Source organism: Merops nubicus, unplaced genomic scaffold, assembly GCF_000691845.1.
Source record: "Merops nubicus isolate BGI_N331 unplaced genomic scaffold, ASM69184v1 scaffold19638, whole genome shotgun sequence".
In the NCBI taxonomy this organism is placed as follows: domain Eukaryota; kingdom Metazoa; phylum Chordata; class Aves; order Coraciiformes; family Meropidae; genus Merops; species Merops nubicus.
Genome location: NW_008623881.1, coordinates 24,109 through 40,509, shown reverse-complemented (window position 1 = coordinate 40,509; position 16,401 = coordinate 24,109). Strand labels below are relative to the sequence as shown.

The window sequence follows — 16,401 nt, the reverse complement described above, 5'->3', positions numbered from 1 at the left end:
ATCAGTCTGTGCAGCCATGGTTCTGTTACTGATGCTCCCAGTGTAGAGACAATTGTCCATTAACAACTAAAATAAAACTCTCCATTCATTTCATACCAACACTTGTTTAGTCCTGGAAATGTTAAATAAATTCAATTAAACATTCCAGGTTTAAATAATTCCATTTTAAATAAAGCTTCTGAAAGGAACAGGCTTTGTAGAACAGGTTTATCTCAACATGTCTTAACTGGAGCATTTCTTGCTTCAAAACTGATTCCTCTTTCTTTGAAGAAAAGTGCTGAAATGCCGTGCCCCCTGCGCTGCAGTAACCCAGCCTTCCCTGCCTCTTTCCTCAGCAGAGAGCCACCATGTGCACGCGGAAATGTTCCAAGTGCATTGGGATCACTCTGTTCCCACTGGCAGCTTGCGCCATAGTCTCCAACATCCTCCTGTACTTCCCCAACGGACGAGTCCTGCAGCTCGGCGAGATAACGGATCTGGTCTGGTTTTTCCATGGCATTCTGGGAGCAGGGATACTGGTAAGAGAGAAGTGCTGCTACTGTACCTGATGGTTTTGTTATTTCTTCGGTTTGTTTTGTATTGTTTTAAATTCAAGGCTAAGAAAACCTCTGTTAACACAAAAGTCATAGAAATGTTTTTCCTTAACATGTGAACAGCTTAACTGGGAAGTTAGGTACAGGACTGCAAAAGTGCATTCGAAACCGAAAAAGTCCCTAATCACAGGAACACAAGGTATTCCTGAAATAAATATCAGGACTCCAAGCCACAAAAAATGAATAGGATTGACTTCTCACTCTAGAGAAGGGTGACATGTGTGTTCATCCTCCACGAGTGAAAGCAAAGCCGGAGGTGGTGTGTTTTCACTATTGTCTGCACCCTCTCGCTACTCTCCTAGCCAATTTTGTGCTCACATAATTCACAGAAAACATTAAGGGCAAAACTGAAACATGTTTCAGTAGCTGCTTTTAAAGACCCAGTCAGCACTCAAAATGGAGTTGCAAATGACTTAAATCCCAGATGCTCCCTGTGTTCCCACACACCCACCTACCTCATTTTGGGTTTGATATGGTTTGCATGTGCTTTTCTATAATCAGTTCCATTCCAGCAGTCAGGAAATATTGGGTTTATGTGAATACCCGTAAACAGAACGGAACACGTTTGAGAATACTGATCTTTCCAGTTCATTAGAAAGCCTGTTCCCTTTACCCTCTTCCAATTATCCACCCAAGTGGTTCAGACTCCTATTTCCCAAAGCAGAAACATAGTCTAAGAGCATTCAATAAATTGTTCTCCACCAGCAGCTTGCTGGCTTCTTCTTCCAGCTGCCACTTGAGCCTATTACTAATGCTGAGCTTGGACGTAAGCATGAGTTTGTGGAAGGAAGCCTAAAGGAAAAAGTGGAACTACATGAGAGACCTGTGGAAAATTCATATCACTGCAAGCCCAGGAGTCATTGGCGTTCAATGAAAGGAAAGGCAGACGTTAAGCATAAGAGCGTCATGGGCTCACTGAAAACGTGCCTTCTTTTAAGACTTCCACACAGACTTGCCTGTGGCCAGCACCACATACATCAAAAAAGAGAATAGTAAGTGAGAGAGGAGGAAAAAATTGCATTGACTTTCAAAACACAGCATTAAGAGTAATTATTGATCTACAAACCATGCTGCTGAGCGTACATGTTTTCCAGAAAACAGCATTACAAATGCCCACAGGTGAAGAGAAGGGGAAAGAAAGGATTATCATCAGCTCAATTTTCAGGTGCTGGAAGCATGGAAAAATGAAGACAAGTTCCTGGGCCTCCCAGGGAGCTAAGCAAGGGGCAGAATGCCCCACAACTGGAGCCCAGTCTATATGCTGACTCCACAGAGAGGACAGACCAGGCTGCAAAGCAGTTCCCCATGCACCCAGTTTCCACACAAAGAAAATTAAGGGAAGTCATGCCAATAGATTGTTTGACCTTGGAGAATCTCCCTGTAACCAGGACACAACTTCTAGACTGTGGAGGAAACTTCATAACAACCTGGCTTGGCTCTGTGCGCCAGAAAACCTGCCTCCACCTGGGAACTTCATCAGTAAATGGATACCTAGATCATCAGCACACTGCTTGGCTGAGCAGCCAGCCCCACCCTTTCCTCCTCTGCTGCTTCTCTAATGGAAATTTGTGTGACGTGAAAACTTCTCCATTTCCTTATTTCAAAAGTCTAGGGTGTGATTTGAGGAAGGCTGTGTCATAGTAACATCTTCCCTGATGGAAAGCCTGTGTGCAACACTGGGAAATGCCTGACTGAGCCACGGCTCACATGCAGCCCTCATTTTACTGACAGGAGCCAAATCTAGCAAATTCTCATTCCTATGTCAAAGGGTAGGTGCAATCAGCCACTGGGGGAAAAAAAAAAAAAATAAAAAGCAAGCTGCCAAGAAAACCCTTCTCCGTGAGCCAGGCTAATAGATGACAAAAGAGTGTTTGCAGCTTAGATGGGAAATGTCCAAAGAAGAAAGACAGCCCTGTAGGAAAAAAGGGAGTGTTGGTTTGATGGGCAAAGGTATTAGCTATCTTTCTGAGTGTTAGATAGTGGCACACTAGGGCTGAGGTTGCCTTGGAGACCACCTGTGATTATTTAAGAGCTGACTTCATGCCAGAAAGAGGAATGTCTTTCTAACTTCAATGGTCTACATGTGCAAGCCTCCAGCTGTAGTACAGAGACCACTGCAGCTACACAGGAGGCTGCCTCTGGGGTATGCATGAAACGCAATGGAGACCAAAGCCTTTGAAAAATATTTAGGGCCCTACAAATCTAAGCAGTTTTCATAACTGTCTCCTATACAGCCTAACAGAGATATTCACACTACCCATATAAATTGCCCAGACTCCATTTACCATGGATATTCTGCTGTTTCTACAACACATGGGGCAATATCTCTCCAACATCTTGTCAACCTGTTTATACAGCTCTTATGTCTTTTGTTTGTTTGTAGGGTTCTCCTTCTTTCATTAACTTTATAGGGACCATTTCCTACTTTCTCAAATACTTGTTTTCTTGTGTTTCTCTGAGATACCTACAAAGGCAGTGGTGGAAGGAGGCAAGGCAGCAGGAGTGCTCTGCCTGCACAGCTAGACCTACACAAGCTTTCTTGCCCTCTATCATACTAAATGCAACTTTTCCTATCTCCAGAGTGCCTCTGTAAGGTGGTGTTATATCCTGAGACATGGATAGTTAACTGACTTCGTTGTATCAATCCTGCTCCACCTGATAATCACCATGGAGAAGGCTGGTGAGAAATAGGAGTTCTCTGTTGAGAAAATCCATTTTGTAGGTTTTCAGAAGCTTATTATGAAGAACCAAACTCAGATGTGTTTCAGGAAGTTTAAGACTGATTTCCTAATTATAAGCCAGAGCAGGTTGCTCAGAAGATTTGAACCGACATAATTCTTACTCCAGTGATGCATCTTTTCTGAGGAGAAATTCCATTTTCCCAAAACTGACACATTTTGTCCTGAAAAAAAACCCAAAGACAAACCAAAACAAGAAAACCCTGCTGAAAAGAAGCAGTGTAGCTTCAGTAGTCAGAAATACTGTATCAGGAACTTGCCAGCCATCTCCAGCTGTAATCCCACATTTCTTCCTGAGTTACTCTTCAGCAAGCACCAACATCTAAGCCGATGTAACCCACAGAGAAGAGATAGAAGTTGGTTTGCATTTGAGGAACATGATGCCCCCACTCCTAGATTTTAAAAACCATCCCAGGAAGTACTGCACACCTATTTGGTTTGTGCTTTCTTCACAGGTTATTTTGCCAGCATTCATGATGCTGGGAGCAGGCGGAGCGAGATGTTGCGCTAACAGATGTGGGGTAAGTGCATATCTGTATGTTGAAATGGCACTGTAGGGTTTGTGCAATAGCTCTTAAATGGCTGCTCAGCAAGTGGAGATGTACAATGACAAACCATCTCACCACCATCAACAGCCATGTCAGAGAAATGCTGAAGAGGAGCTTGATCTACAGCGTCCCTAGGCTGCGGCTGGGAGCCCAGTTAGCCAAGAAGAATGTTATGATATTGCAGCCACTGCCATGAGGGAAATCACACTCAGCCAGGGCAGGTGCTGGAGCATTTAAGCACAACGCTGAGGGCAGAGGGATACACACCTACTTCACTTCACCCCACATCAAGTAAAACATAGCTCCAGCTTCCTTCTGCTCAAGGCAAGATTGAGATAGCTGCCTATTCCTTCTGCTTCCATCCGGTCCTGTTTCATCCATAACCTTCCATGGCAATTTGCTTTTCCACAGATTCACCCTTGCTTACCTATGTAGGAGCAGATAGGTCTCCTACTCTGCAGTCCCATGCTAAAAGCCTGAGCTGCTGTGGCTGGCCCTGAGGAGCCAGCACTGCTTCCTGGAGGCTGGTCTCCATGATTTGACACATAGCACACATTTGCCCAAGTACTATGCACATGAAAGGTGCAAATGCAATTTGGGCTTTCTGTCCTCCAGAGAAAGGCCAGAGAGACTTTTTCCCTTGATAATTAAGAATATTATAAAGCAACATGTTATACAGGCATCTCTGTTAATCCTCAAGCCCTGAGCACAGACTTCCACATGACTATCATTATTACCAAGAGTAAACTGATTTAAACATGATTTTTTAGTGTACATCCTTCCCATAAGCAGACTGGAAAGAGAGTTTTCATACAATAAAGCATGTCTCTTCTGTACTCTTCAATTAATATTTAGTTTGATCCATGAGAAGACCTTTAGCTCTTCAAGATGTTTTACTTAATTCATAATACCAAAATAACATTCTTCATTAGGATGTCAGCAAGCACATCCCAAGAGACATGTCACTAAATTGATCTTGACAAATGTCACAGGTACAGAGGGGATGCTAATGATGGCCAAGTAGGCCAGTCGCAGAGCCTATGCACCCTGAACCCAGTGCCTGAGACAGCTGCTTTCTCCTGATTTTGGGTGGTGTATGAAAGTGGTGGTGAAAAGCATCTGTACTGTGGATGTTCTCATGCACTGCTGGATGTGGTAAGTCATGAGGGGAAATCCAGCTGAACAGAGCACAGTTCACACAGCACCTCAGGTCTGCTTTCACCACCCATCATCCCTGCACTGAAAATTACAGAGCTAGGAGTCAAAGCTCCCCAGACTGGCCGGGCTCAAGCCCCCAGCCCACTGACGTGGGTGGTAGCACAGTGCTGCCCAGCAGCCCACATCTGCAGACCCCCAGCCCTTCTCCGTTCCCCTCCACCACCCTTTTGCTGTCTGACCCATTCCTAGCAGCAGCACATGGGTGCCAGCTGTCTTGTCTACACCTTCTCATGACTGAATGGTTACCTACAAGTTGTTCCTCCTTTTTCTTACTCGCTTTTATAGAGGAATGCAACAGACATTGATGAGAATGTAGATCGGTTATGTGATGCAATATTTGTATAGAGAGAGCTAGCTGATGGCCAGATCATGAATCTACTCACACAAAACTAGCAAATAAGCTCAGTGAGAACAGTATATCTTTGAAAATGCTCTTGTGGGACTGTGGGAGTTGCCCCCTCTTTGAGGTGGAAAGGGGTGAAGCTCTACAAGTCACTCCATGGTTTAAACAGACTGTAGCTCAATGTAGAGATGAGACAGGGACATAAGGAAAGAGCATGTGCTTATGAACGGCATTAAAAACAACCATTTCCCCTGTACAGCTCCTGTGCAGGAGTGATTTCCAAGCATGCAAAAGGAGGTGAGTATTGCAGGGAGATCTGAAAGCTAATGATGTGTTTCTTCAGGAGAAGGAACTTCAGGGAAACTTTGCTTTAGGGACAGTGGGAGCAGTCACACCGACACCCACAGCAGGGTTTCTCAGATGCCCTGAGCATACGGGCTGTACGCCCAAGGCAGAGTATGGTGTGAGACACAGGAGCCCTGGGACTCGTACAAACACACGTGGTGCCAGTGACTTCCCAGGCTGACAGAGATCCTTTCAAGGTCGGTCTGGGTGGACATGATATAGAGTCCCCAGGTCTTGGTGGCTTCTACCGACTAGCAGAGAAATCACCCATACTATTTAGGAGCTATTCAGGAGCCTCTGTAATCCAAAGGTTAGTTTGTCCAGTTTCCTACTTTGGGGACATTAGGTATAAAATTATAATTTACACTGAATAATCAGCACTGCATTTCATAGAAAAAAAAAAAAAAGCTAAAGAGCTAATAATGTTCAGAATTATTGAACCAGAACACAGCCATTTTCCTCAGGGTAGGGACTCTATCCTATTATATTTTTTGCAATCCCTGGTTTAATAGTTTCAGACTTCACCATATCCTTTGCATGATGCTGAAGTATCAACAACAGTAATAATAATTATTAAATTTCTCATTCTTTTATTCAGCTTATTGAATTTCCCAGTTCACAGTGATTATGTGCTGCATTGAGTAAGTTTTCTCATTAATCCATTTTGAATGGTTGCCTGTGATCATACCTAGGTGGCTTCTTGTCCTTGAATCATGGAGTAATGATTTTGGAGAGCAACATATTTAGAAAGCTTCCATGTCATGCAGCTTAGCATGTACATATCTGAAAGAATCCACTGCACTGACACAATGAGGGGGAAACAAACAAACCCCCAAAATACAGCTTCTGTTGTTGCATCAGCAAACATACTCCAGTATTTCTCTCTAAGCCTTCCTTAAGAGTTAGTTACTAGGAGAACAATAACCACGGCAGCTTTCCAGACAAACCAACCTAGATAAGCAAAGATAGCTGGATAACCAGTCAGGATATTAATTCCACAAAAAAAAAAAAGAAAGGAAAGAAAAAAAAAAATCCAGAGAAGGAAACAGAGAAGAAAGAAAAGTGCATGAAGCAAAAACCAGAACAATAAAGAGCAACACAAGCTGAGACAGGAGGAACTTGGTAACTTCACCACAGCAGCTGACGCAAACGCTTGAAGAATAAATGCTAAAAGTCTTCATCACCTCACCAGAGACAATCCAGTTGTGTGAAGGGTAAAGCAGAGAAACCATTAAAAGAAAATCAGCAAAAATGTTCAGCTAAAGCTTTGAAAGAGGTAGGGAACAGACCAACACTATGGGAAACTAATTTCAACAAACTCAAGCATCCTAGCTTCAACCTCACATTGCAACTGAATACAAAAATAAGGAATTTAAAAAAAAAAAAAAAAGAAAACGTGATAAATGAAGATGGTACACACAAAAGGAAATTAAAAAATATTTTTTCAAGTGATAAAATAAGCTGGTACGGCTAGGGAAAATGCTGAAAGGTTGAAATGATTCCATAACTAATAAAATTGTTTGGTTTCGCTAAAATATGGGACAAGACTCCATAAAAGAATCCAGTGGAGTAGACATAATGGGGAAATGCCACTGTGTGTCTAGAAAGTGCCCAGGAGAGCAAATTTAACCCCTGCAGCAACTTCAGACCCCCATTAGAATGGCAAGTAGTCTTTGTCTATATAAACATGTGCAGAGTAAAAGAAATAGATGAGATGAAGCTAGCCATACAACCAACAGACTTCAAATGAGAAAATCATGTCAAAAGAACAGTCACCAAAGATAGCACTGATGGGTACTACTAGTGTTAGTACTAGTGCTAGTCACTATCATAAATCATAGTAGCAGCAAAATACTATTTGACAATTTCTATAATATTGTCTTTGGAATGCCTGTATTGCTGTGCTGTGCTAAAATTAATCGATAGCATAATTACGATCCTTCAAACAAGGTGCAGAATACATAGGTGAAGTAAATTAGAAAATAGCTGGGGAGAAGTGGTTCAGTGTAGGCAGGAGTTTCAGGCAGAGTATCAGTCACTCACCTTCACCGTGAGGCATGGCTGGTGGTCCTGTTCTGAGAGAGTGCGTCAGCTACAACCCAGCACTGCTTTGGTCTGGGGCATTATACTAAACCACGTACAATTTGCTGACAGTGAAACTCTGCTAAGAGGCAACTCAGCCAACAAACAGATAAAAGACAAAAAGAGGGTTCAGCTTTGTGAGTTATTAATCAGTTGTGATGAAATAAATCTCATGAGAAATCCCAGCAACTTCTAACTCAAGAATTGCTTTAGAGGTAAAAGGACACACAAAATGAGCCAGTTCACACACTGGCAGCATGCAGGGTTGTACAGAGAGCAGTAATGTCATCAGTTGGCAAGCTGAAAACTGCATTCACCAGCCTGAACACGTTTGGATAGTGAATAGTTTTCAAGCCTATGTCACAAATCTGCAACATGGATGGTGAGTGTTTCCATTTGACTCTGTAATGGAACGTTCTGTGGAGTAGCTGGCAGTAGGAGCTTTTTGCTTTCCTTATGGGCTAGTAGATTTCCCTGGTATTTGCTGGCAACAAAGAAATATTGCCAGAGGTGTTTGGCTTCAAACTGGAGTCATAGATGGGAGTGTTTCCTGTGTGCTTCCTCAGCCATGCCTCTGCCCTGACGCCAAGGCAGTCTTGCTGCCTTACCCCTGGTCCAGGTCTTCCCCTGGCTCTGTCAGTCTTCTCCTTCTTGGCACAGTTGTGAACAACCTCTGGCAGGGACTCGTAACAGGACTAGTGGGAAGCCTATCCCACATAAAACACCAGTAGCACCAGCCTGAGATTCTTGTTTCTATATACAAACAGCACTAGATGTAACTATCCACTAATAGAAAACTACCCCAAAACAGAGTGGGAGTGGCCAATGTAGAACGTACAGGTGCATTACATACAACTCAAAGTCCCTGCTCTTTCGTTGCCACATTCAGCACAATTAGATTTTTCAACATGAGCAGTGGTAACCACGTCATACTGTTGCAAACTGAAGGAAAGCAGCAATAAGAAAGGCTCTTTGGCATTCCTCATCAATTAGCAAAACCACCTAATGCATCTTTTGCTGCTTTCATATCTGCTTCAATAGTTTCTTGTTAATTTCTGCTGGTACAAGGGATGTGAAAATTGCTCTTGGTGATGAGGTGGCAATGCTAAGGCACCTCATGATATGAACCACATCAAGCCAGTACTGGCTTCATATTGACTTTTTGACAGAAGACCATCAGATTTTTCATACTTGATTGGTCAACTACAAAAATATGAATAATTAAAGCCCTGGGCTTGCCCACTTTTAAAAGCAAAACAAATACATTCTGAAATCCTTTAACATTAGGATAGCTGTAACAGTTGGAAAAAATCAATTATCTTTTATTCCCACGAGTATCGTACTGTTATTATGAGTTTCAGCACATAGTAAGAAGCAGATAAAGATAATTCCTTCTCGTTCAGTGCAAGCTTTCCATGCTACTCAATGTCTCTATGCATGTGATGTTGAAGGTCTTTCCCTTTTCAGATGCTGCTGTCAGTGGCCCTGGCTGTCCTGGGATTCGTGGGAGGAGCATATTGTGCAGTCATCTCCTCGCTGGGGCTGATTGGGGGTCCCCTGTGTGACACTGGTGATGGAGAATACCTTTACCCTTTCAGGAACGACACTCTGGAGTGAGTATGACTCACAGGCTCCTCAAACTTTGTTTTCCCTAATCTCATACACACACATATCTTTTTATAACAAAGCTGAATTTTTTCCAAAGCGAAATGATGGTCCACTTGGTCTACAACTAAGTTCATATTTCTCTGAGCCAGCATGTTCCAACTTGTCAGCTCTTTGACCAAGGATCATCTTTGGCCAAACTGCCTATTTCTTCTGTTGTGCTTGTCAGCTGCCCCTTGTGCATAAGTTGCACCACACTTTCAAAAGGCAGCTGAGCTGTGATCCCCACCAAAGTCAAAAGGAAATGTGTGATAAGTATGTCACACTAATCTGTTAGATCATCATGAATTGAGTCTACTCTACCTACTTCTGAAAAGCAGAGCAAAAATCTTCTCTAACTCTTTAAAGTTAACTTTGGCAACCACGTTCTTCAAGCCAGATTTAGAGATGACAGATGGACTGGGCTGAGATACTAAAGGAGGAATGGAGAATATGGTGACACATTTTAAAACAATTGGGCACCTTTCTTTTTAGCTATTACCACTGCCATAAAACAAAAGGGAGATTTTTGTGCATGCAAAAAAGTATAGATACGGCTCTCTTCCCTCATCATCAACTGCACCTCTGCAAAGGCAATTCTGAAGAGAATCACCAGCTTTTACCAATTATAGTAGAATTGGAGACTCACTTTGTGCAATCAAGTTCAGAAAATGTAATGCCAGAAAACAGGGAGCATTGTCAAATTTTTATTTGCTAACACATTGCTGATTATTTTTCTCTATCACAGAGACAATTATTTGTTCAATCAGACAACATGGAGCATTTGCAAAGAACCTGAAAACATCATCCTTTGGAATGTCGTCCTTTTCTCTGTTCTCCTGGTTATTGGTGTGATTGAAGCTATTCTTTGTTTTATTCAAGTCATCAATGGACTTACCAGCTTCGTATGTGGTACATGTATGAGGAGAAGAAGAAAGGTTGGTATGCAGTAAAAGGTTTCAGAGCACTTTACACTTTTCCCAGCTTTATTTTCCAGGATCTGGAAGTGGTACATGATCTGAATGAGCTCCTGCAGGAAGCTGAGGCAGTACAGACACATTTGCACACTGTCTCTTGCCCTCACATTGTAGTCAGGGATAACCCGATCCTCAGATATTACAAAACAGCAGGGCAGTGTGATGTGTTGATATACTCAGCTGTGTGGTTGTGTTCCTTTCAAAAAAGCCTTTTTGATAAAGTGTAATGATACCTCAGCATCTGTAAATGAGAGATGAGAAGTAGAGGTGATTTTAGGTGGTCACCAGTAGCAAAAATGTCATTTTACAACACTGAAGAAAACCTCTTCCAGATTTCATTTATCACCATTGCCTCCTTTTGCCTGTTTATTTTCATTGTACAAGATGCTTGCAGTAAATCTGATGTTCCTTTGGAATATTAATTAATCTGCTTTCATTCATTGTTTTTCAGACAAATATTTCTGGAATGTGAACGACCTGCAGGGAATGCCAGGACAAACCCCGAGCTACCAATACACATGCAATAAGTATAGTGCACTGTGCTGTACTTATAACAGGATGACAAAGAAAGCCCAAGATGTTCAGGAGTTTTATGGCGAAAACTGAATTTTTTTATAAAAAAAGGCATGTGGAAAAAGACTAGATCATTTAGATCTAGACTCCATCTAATCTAATCTAGATCTAAGACTAGATCTTAGACTTCACATTTTCATCTCTCTAAATATTCCTGCTAAATCTCAGATATTGGCAAAACTACCAGTCTGTCGGGTCCTGACTGCTGTAATTGTGCATAAAACACAAAAGTCCCCGGATTCAAGCTCATCACTTGTTCTTTTCTGTCTATGGGAGAATGAACTGTTGTTAATGCATGCATTTATCAGCTGCACGAAACAGGCACTCTGATTGGATGTAAACAACCTCCCTTCCCCTTCAAATCCCACCTTGAGCTCACACATCTCTTCCTATTAATTTACTGCACAGGCACTCCCAGATTTAAATTAGGATGTGCAGAGAATATATCGAGCAGCATTTGTGACACTGCAAAGGCAACTGAAGCACACAGTTTTCAGCCTTCTTCAGCCACCCTGGAGCCAAATCTTCTTGTGCTCAGTTGGTAGCTTGCTGTCATGTTTGACAAAGTCCAGTGCTCTTCCAAACCAGTTCTTTGTGAGCATCTGAGAGATGTGATAGCCCTGGAGTGGCATTGGGTCAGTGTAGACAGTAGGGTTTGGAGCAAGACCTTAACAATGTCTGGTTTAATAAACAGTGGAGAATCTCACCACAAATTTTGCCCTCATGAGACTGCATAGGAATTTCACAAACTTCCACACAGATCTGTAAGGCTGGTCTAGAATAGATCACACGAACAAATCAATTAACTGGCAAAGATGAAGATTAAATTGATAAAGGTAGTAATTATGTGCAGCTTAGTAATGAATAAGAGATATAATCTGAAAAGCAACAAATTGCATCAGCCTTAGTGCTACAGCAACAGTAATCCCAACCAGGAACTGCATTATTCTCCATCATCACTCAAGATCAAGCCTTTGATGCTAAAGTCCATGACTGGCAAATTTCAGAAACCTCATCATTTCAGTGTCTTCCTCAAAGGTTAATTCTTGGACACACCACTGACTTCCCTAAGTCAGCTAAACTGTAAGATAATCTTTATCCATCATGAATGCATCTATGCAGTTATGAAAATCTGAATACATTGAAAGGATTTAGAGTCTATTTTTCAAAGAGAGACATTTATGTTTTCTCAGTCGAAAGTTGTTCATGTATTTGCACTGTAGCACGGGAGTAAGTTACTGCAGACACACATGGCTGTTTGTGCTGTCCTCTATTGCAGCACACAGAATACTTTGTATGAATATCCCCTCTATACAAAATGAGGAAGAAAATGTCAGTTGCAATAGATGGGGAGCACATGTACACTTCATGGGAATCTAGATTCACCCCTAGAAGAAGGAAATTTGATCCATAAAACTTAAAAGTACTTTCTTTAGAAAAAAAAAAAGGGTAAGACTTGTTGTAGTTTGCAGTCATGACTCAGTGTATCCAAACCTGTCAGATGGCTTAAAAAACTCATGTTCATTGTCAGCGGTGCTACCGTATGAAGTGGACATCAAAATAAAGCCAACTGATTCATCCAGGAAGAGTCCAGGAGGCAGCTAGAAGTAAGGCTACTCAGCAGGTGGCCAGACCAAGAGAGACTCCTTCATCTGCTAAGGGGCTCTATGAGCTCTTTACACACCCTAAATATCAGCCCTGTCCCCATCCTTTAGTTTTGTCTCCCTGACACTATTCTCCATGATAAAGCCAGTTTGGGTTGTGCCAGGACTGGGAGAGGGAGAGATTCCCACTGGCACACATGACCAGGAAAGTAAACACACTGTACTGATGCCATCCTCGTGCTCAAGGCTGTCCTGCCCTGGGCTGTGTGCCAGAGGGGACTCCACTGCAGGAACCCTCTGTCCTGCCAACTGTGCAGTCACTGGCCTCACTGATGTACATAAATATTAAATATTGTTATTATGAAGTTATTTTGTGGCCTAATTTGTGTGACCTAATGGACTTTTGACTTCAAACTTGCTCCAGTAGGAACTGACATGGAATAAGCCAGAAAGTAGTTAAACTGTCTAACTTGAACCACCAAAAAGGAGCCCTTTATGGGGTGGGCATCAGTCTACACACTTCATGGGAAGGCAGCCATCCCCCAACATGCCCTGAAAGAGATACCTAAGGCAAGGTGAGAGTCATTGCCTATTGGCAAGATTCAGTTGTCCACCCCAGACAGGTGTCACTTGAAGTGCAGTGAAGCATCCTGCTAAGCCTCCAGATGCCACTCCAGTGGCAAGGGTCTCCCACACATCCTCTGTCACACCTGAGAGCCATTTGCAGATGTCTAGAGACCCAAGTATCTCAGATGGAGGTAGAAACACTGAGGTGTGGGTGACCAAAGCAAACACCTGTCTCTTGCAAACACAAAGATGCTAAAAATTCATTTAGCCAACATAAATAAAGGTGGCTAAAATGAGGTGAAATAATTTCAGCTTATGGTTTCCTGGGCCCCCAAAACCACCATTTACATCAGTCAAAGCCTGAGCTCTCAGAAGTATCATGAGTCTTCTCCAGGAGACAACCAGCACATGGCAACTAGGGAAGCTTCTCACACCAAGCACTGCAAGAAGACCTACAACCCAAGGCTGTTCTGGTGGAAAAGGCCTCAACAAAAAAAATAAAATGGCTACATAATGTTAATAATTTTTATTTGGACAGAGTTGGCTTCACACAAGATAAAATCCTATGTTTCAGAATCGGGATTATTACAGATTTTAAATTGGGCTTTCTTCCAAAATTGAAAAAATTGTTTCAGAAAAAAGCTCCTAACAAACAAAAAGAGATATTTTATCTCTGAAATGTTTTATGTATTGTACACATGAAGAATTCAGTAAAACTAAGAAACTCATAATATTCTTCTATATCCACCCTCTACCTCTATTTATATTCTATCTACTCACCTACTTACCTACCTACCTATCAATCTGAAATAATTAATGATCACCCAAGCATAATCACAGAACCATAGAATCATGGGATCATAGAATGGTTTAGGTTGGAAGGGACCGCAATGATCATCTAGCTCCAACTCCCCTGCCATGGGTAGGGACCCCTTCCACTAGACCAGGTTGCACAAGGCCACATCCAGCCTGGTCTTGAACACCTCCAGTGATGGAGCAACAACAACTTCCCTGGGCAACCTCTTCCTGTGTCTCATCACCCTCATAGAGAAGAACTTCTTCCTTACAGCTAATCTAAATCTACCCTTTCCAAGTTTGAACCCATTATCCCTTGTCCTATCACTACAAGCCCTTATGAAAAGTCCCTCCCCAGCTTTCCTGTAGGCACCCTCCAGGTACTGGAAGACCACAATGAGGTCTCCCCAGAGCCTTCTCCTCTCCAGGCTGAACAACCCAAAGTGTCTCAGCCTGTCCTTGTAGGAGAGGTGTTCCAGCCCTCTGATCATCTTTGTGGCCCTTCTCTGGACCCGTTCCAACAGGTCCATGTCCTTCTTGTGCTGGGGACTCCAAAGCTGGACACAGTACTCCGGGTGGGGTCTCACAATGGTGGAGTAAAAAGGGAGACTCAGCCTGCTGGCCATGCTTCTTCTGATGTAACCCATGATACAGTTGGTTTTCCGGGCTTCCTGGGCTGCACTCACACGTTGTTGGCTTACGTTGAGCTTTTCATCAACCAACACCCCGAAGTCTTTCTCCTCAGGACTACTCTCAATCCTACTCTGCCCAGCCTCTATTTGTGCTTGGAATTGCCCCAACCCAGGTGCAGGACCTTGCACTTGGCCTTGTTGAACCTCATGAGGTTGGCTTGTGCCCACCCCTCCAGCCTGTCCAGGTCCCTCTGGATGGCCTCCCTTCCCTCCAGCGTGCCAGCCACACCACACAGCTTGGTGTCGTCAGCAAACTTGCTGAGGGTGCACTCAATACCCAGTCCATGTCACTGACAAAGGTGTTAAACAACACCAGTCCCAGTACTGATCTCTGAGGAACACCACTCATCACTGGTCTCCATTTGGGCATCAGGCCATTTACCACAAATCTTTGAGTGCAGCCACACAGCCAATTCCTTATCCACTGACTCTTGTTGGTATAAACTCATGCTTTTACAGTCCTTCCATGCATTGTCTATTATCCAAACCACTCCAGTTTCAGATGAACTACCTCACACATACTTTATCTCTAAGTCTCTTTTCATCCCACCATGTAATGTTTTCACTTACATTTTGTCCTACTACATCTACCATCCACCCCTCTGGATCTTTGAATGAAGCCTCCCTGCAGATTTTTACGCTTGTCATACTTTTTTTTTTTTCCCAAGAGATGATAAAAAAAGAATCAATCCAGATGTTCTCTGCAGATGCCAAAGAACAAATGCAAGATTTGTTGGATTTGCTGGATTTGGTTGACCCTCATGTGAAGGATGCATTGCCAGGTGTTTCTTCCCAGGAGTGCCTGGCTGCAGAGTGGGCTGAGACCCAGCCACATGCACCTTCAACTTTTTTGCTCGTATCTAGGAAATATGCTGCAGAACATTTGTTCACAGAAGAAAAGCTTAATGTGTGTCTGTGTGTAAATAGCGTTTTAAAAGTTTTTGAAACGTCCTGCTTGGAGCAAAGAAGACAGCTCAGAGAAACCAGTGTCTTCATGGCTACTGCCAGCTGCAATTTCTACAACTTTGTAGCAGGTGCAATTAAGATTAAAGGGAGTGTCTGTAATTACCACTCAGAAGATGTGCCTTAAAAGTGCACAGTGTCCCTTTTTGCACAGAAATAATTGGGACAAAGTTAAAACCTCTCAGCAAAATAATATTAGAGTATAAACATAAAGGAATATTTCTCTTAAGGTAGGTTAACCATCTGGTTCTTGTTTTTTTTTTTTTCATCTTTGGTAATTTTCTTTTTTTTTTTTTTTTTATGCTCCTTATAGATCACTGCATAACTTACCAAAAACTTCATTTTCCCTTGTACAGAGAGTTACCACAGAAAATATGGGTTTCCTGCACTTCCCCACTCTTCTTTCCACAGCTACCACCTGTGTGTTCCTACCATGCTCTGCCCATGAGACATGCTTAACCCGTGCCACTGTCATTTCCATGCACAGCTACTCCTGGCTGTCCACAGGAGACTGCACACTGGAGAAACCCTTCCTAAAGACTTGAGCTTCTGAATTCCTGCTCAGAATTCATCTGTGATTAAAAATCTGTGATTTCCATGTGGAAAGGCGTTACCTGCTCCACAGATGAATGCAAGCATCCAGGAACGACAAACAAGTGCCATAAATAGGGCAGTTTTTACATCGTATTGGTTCTGAAGAATCATACCTGAACAGATCA

At 42.6% G+C, this 16,401-nt stretch overlaps 1 protein-coding gene across 1 annotated transcript; it reads left to right on the top strand.

Annotated features, from left to right (window-relative positions):
• Window positions 1-343: 343 nt before the first annotated feature.
• Window positions 344-10,960, top strand: LOC103777668 (transmembrane 4 L6 family member 1-like). The gene is made up of 5 exons (XM_008945229.1): window positions 344-518; window positions 3,787-3,852; window positions 9,335-9,480; window positions 10,260-10,449; window positions 10,940-10,960. Exons 1-5 carry the CDS (start codon window positions 348-350, stop codon window positions 10,958-10,960), a joined length of 594 nt encoding a protein of 197 aa, XP_008943477.1. The 5' UTR covers window positions 344-347.
• The last annotated feature ends 5,441 nt before the right edge of the window (window positions 10,961-16,401 follow it).

Excerpts from the sequence above, each read along its gene's own strand:
- LOC103777668 (XM_008945229.1), top strand. The coding sequence starts at position 348 with ATGTGCACGCGGAAATGTTCCAAGTGCATTGGGATCACTCTGTTCCCA. Across the intron at positions 3,853-9,334 it reads GTTGCGCTAACAGATGTGGG|ATGCTGCTGTCAGTGGCCCT; the intron begins GTAAGTGCATAT and ends TTCCCTTTTCAG. Across the intron at positions 9,481-10,259 it reads TTCAGGAACGACACTCTGGA|AGACAATTATTTGTTCAATC; the intron begins GTGAGTATGACT and ends TCTCTATCACAG.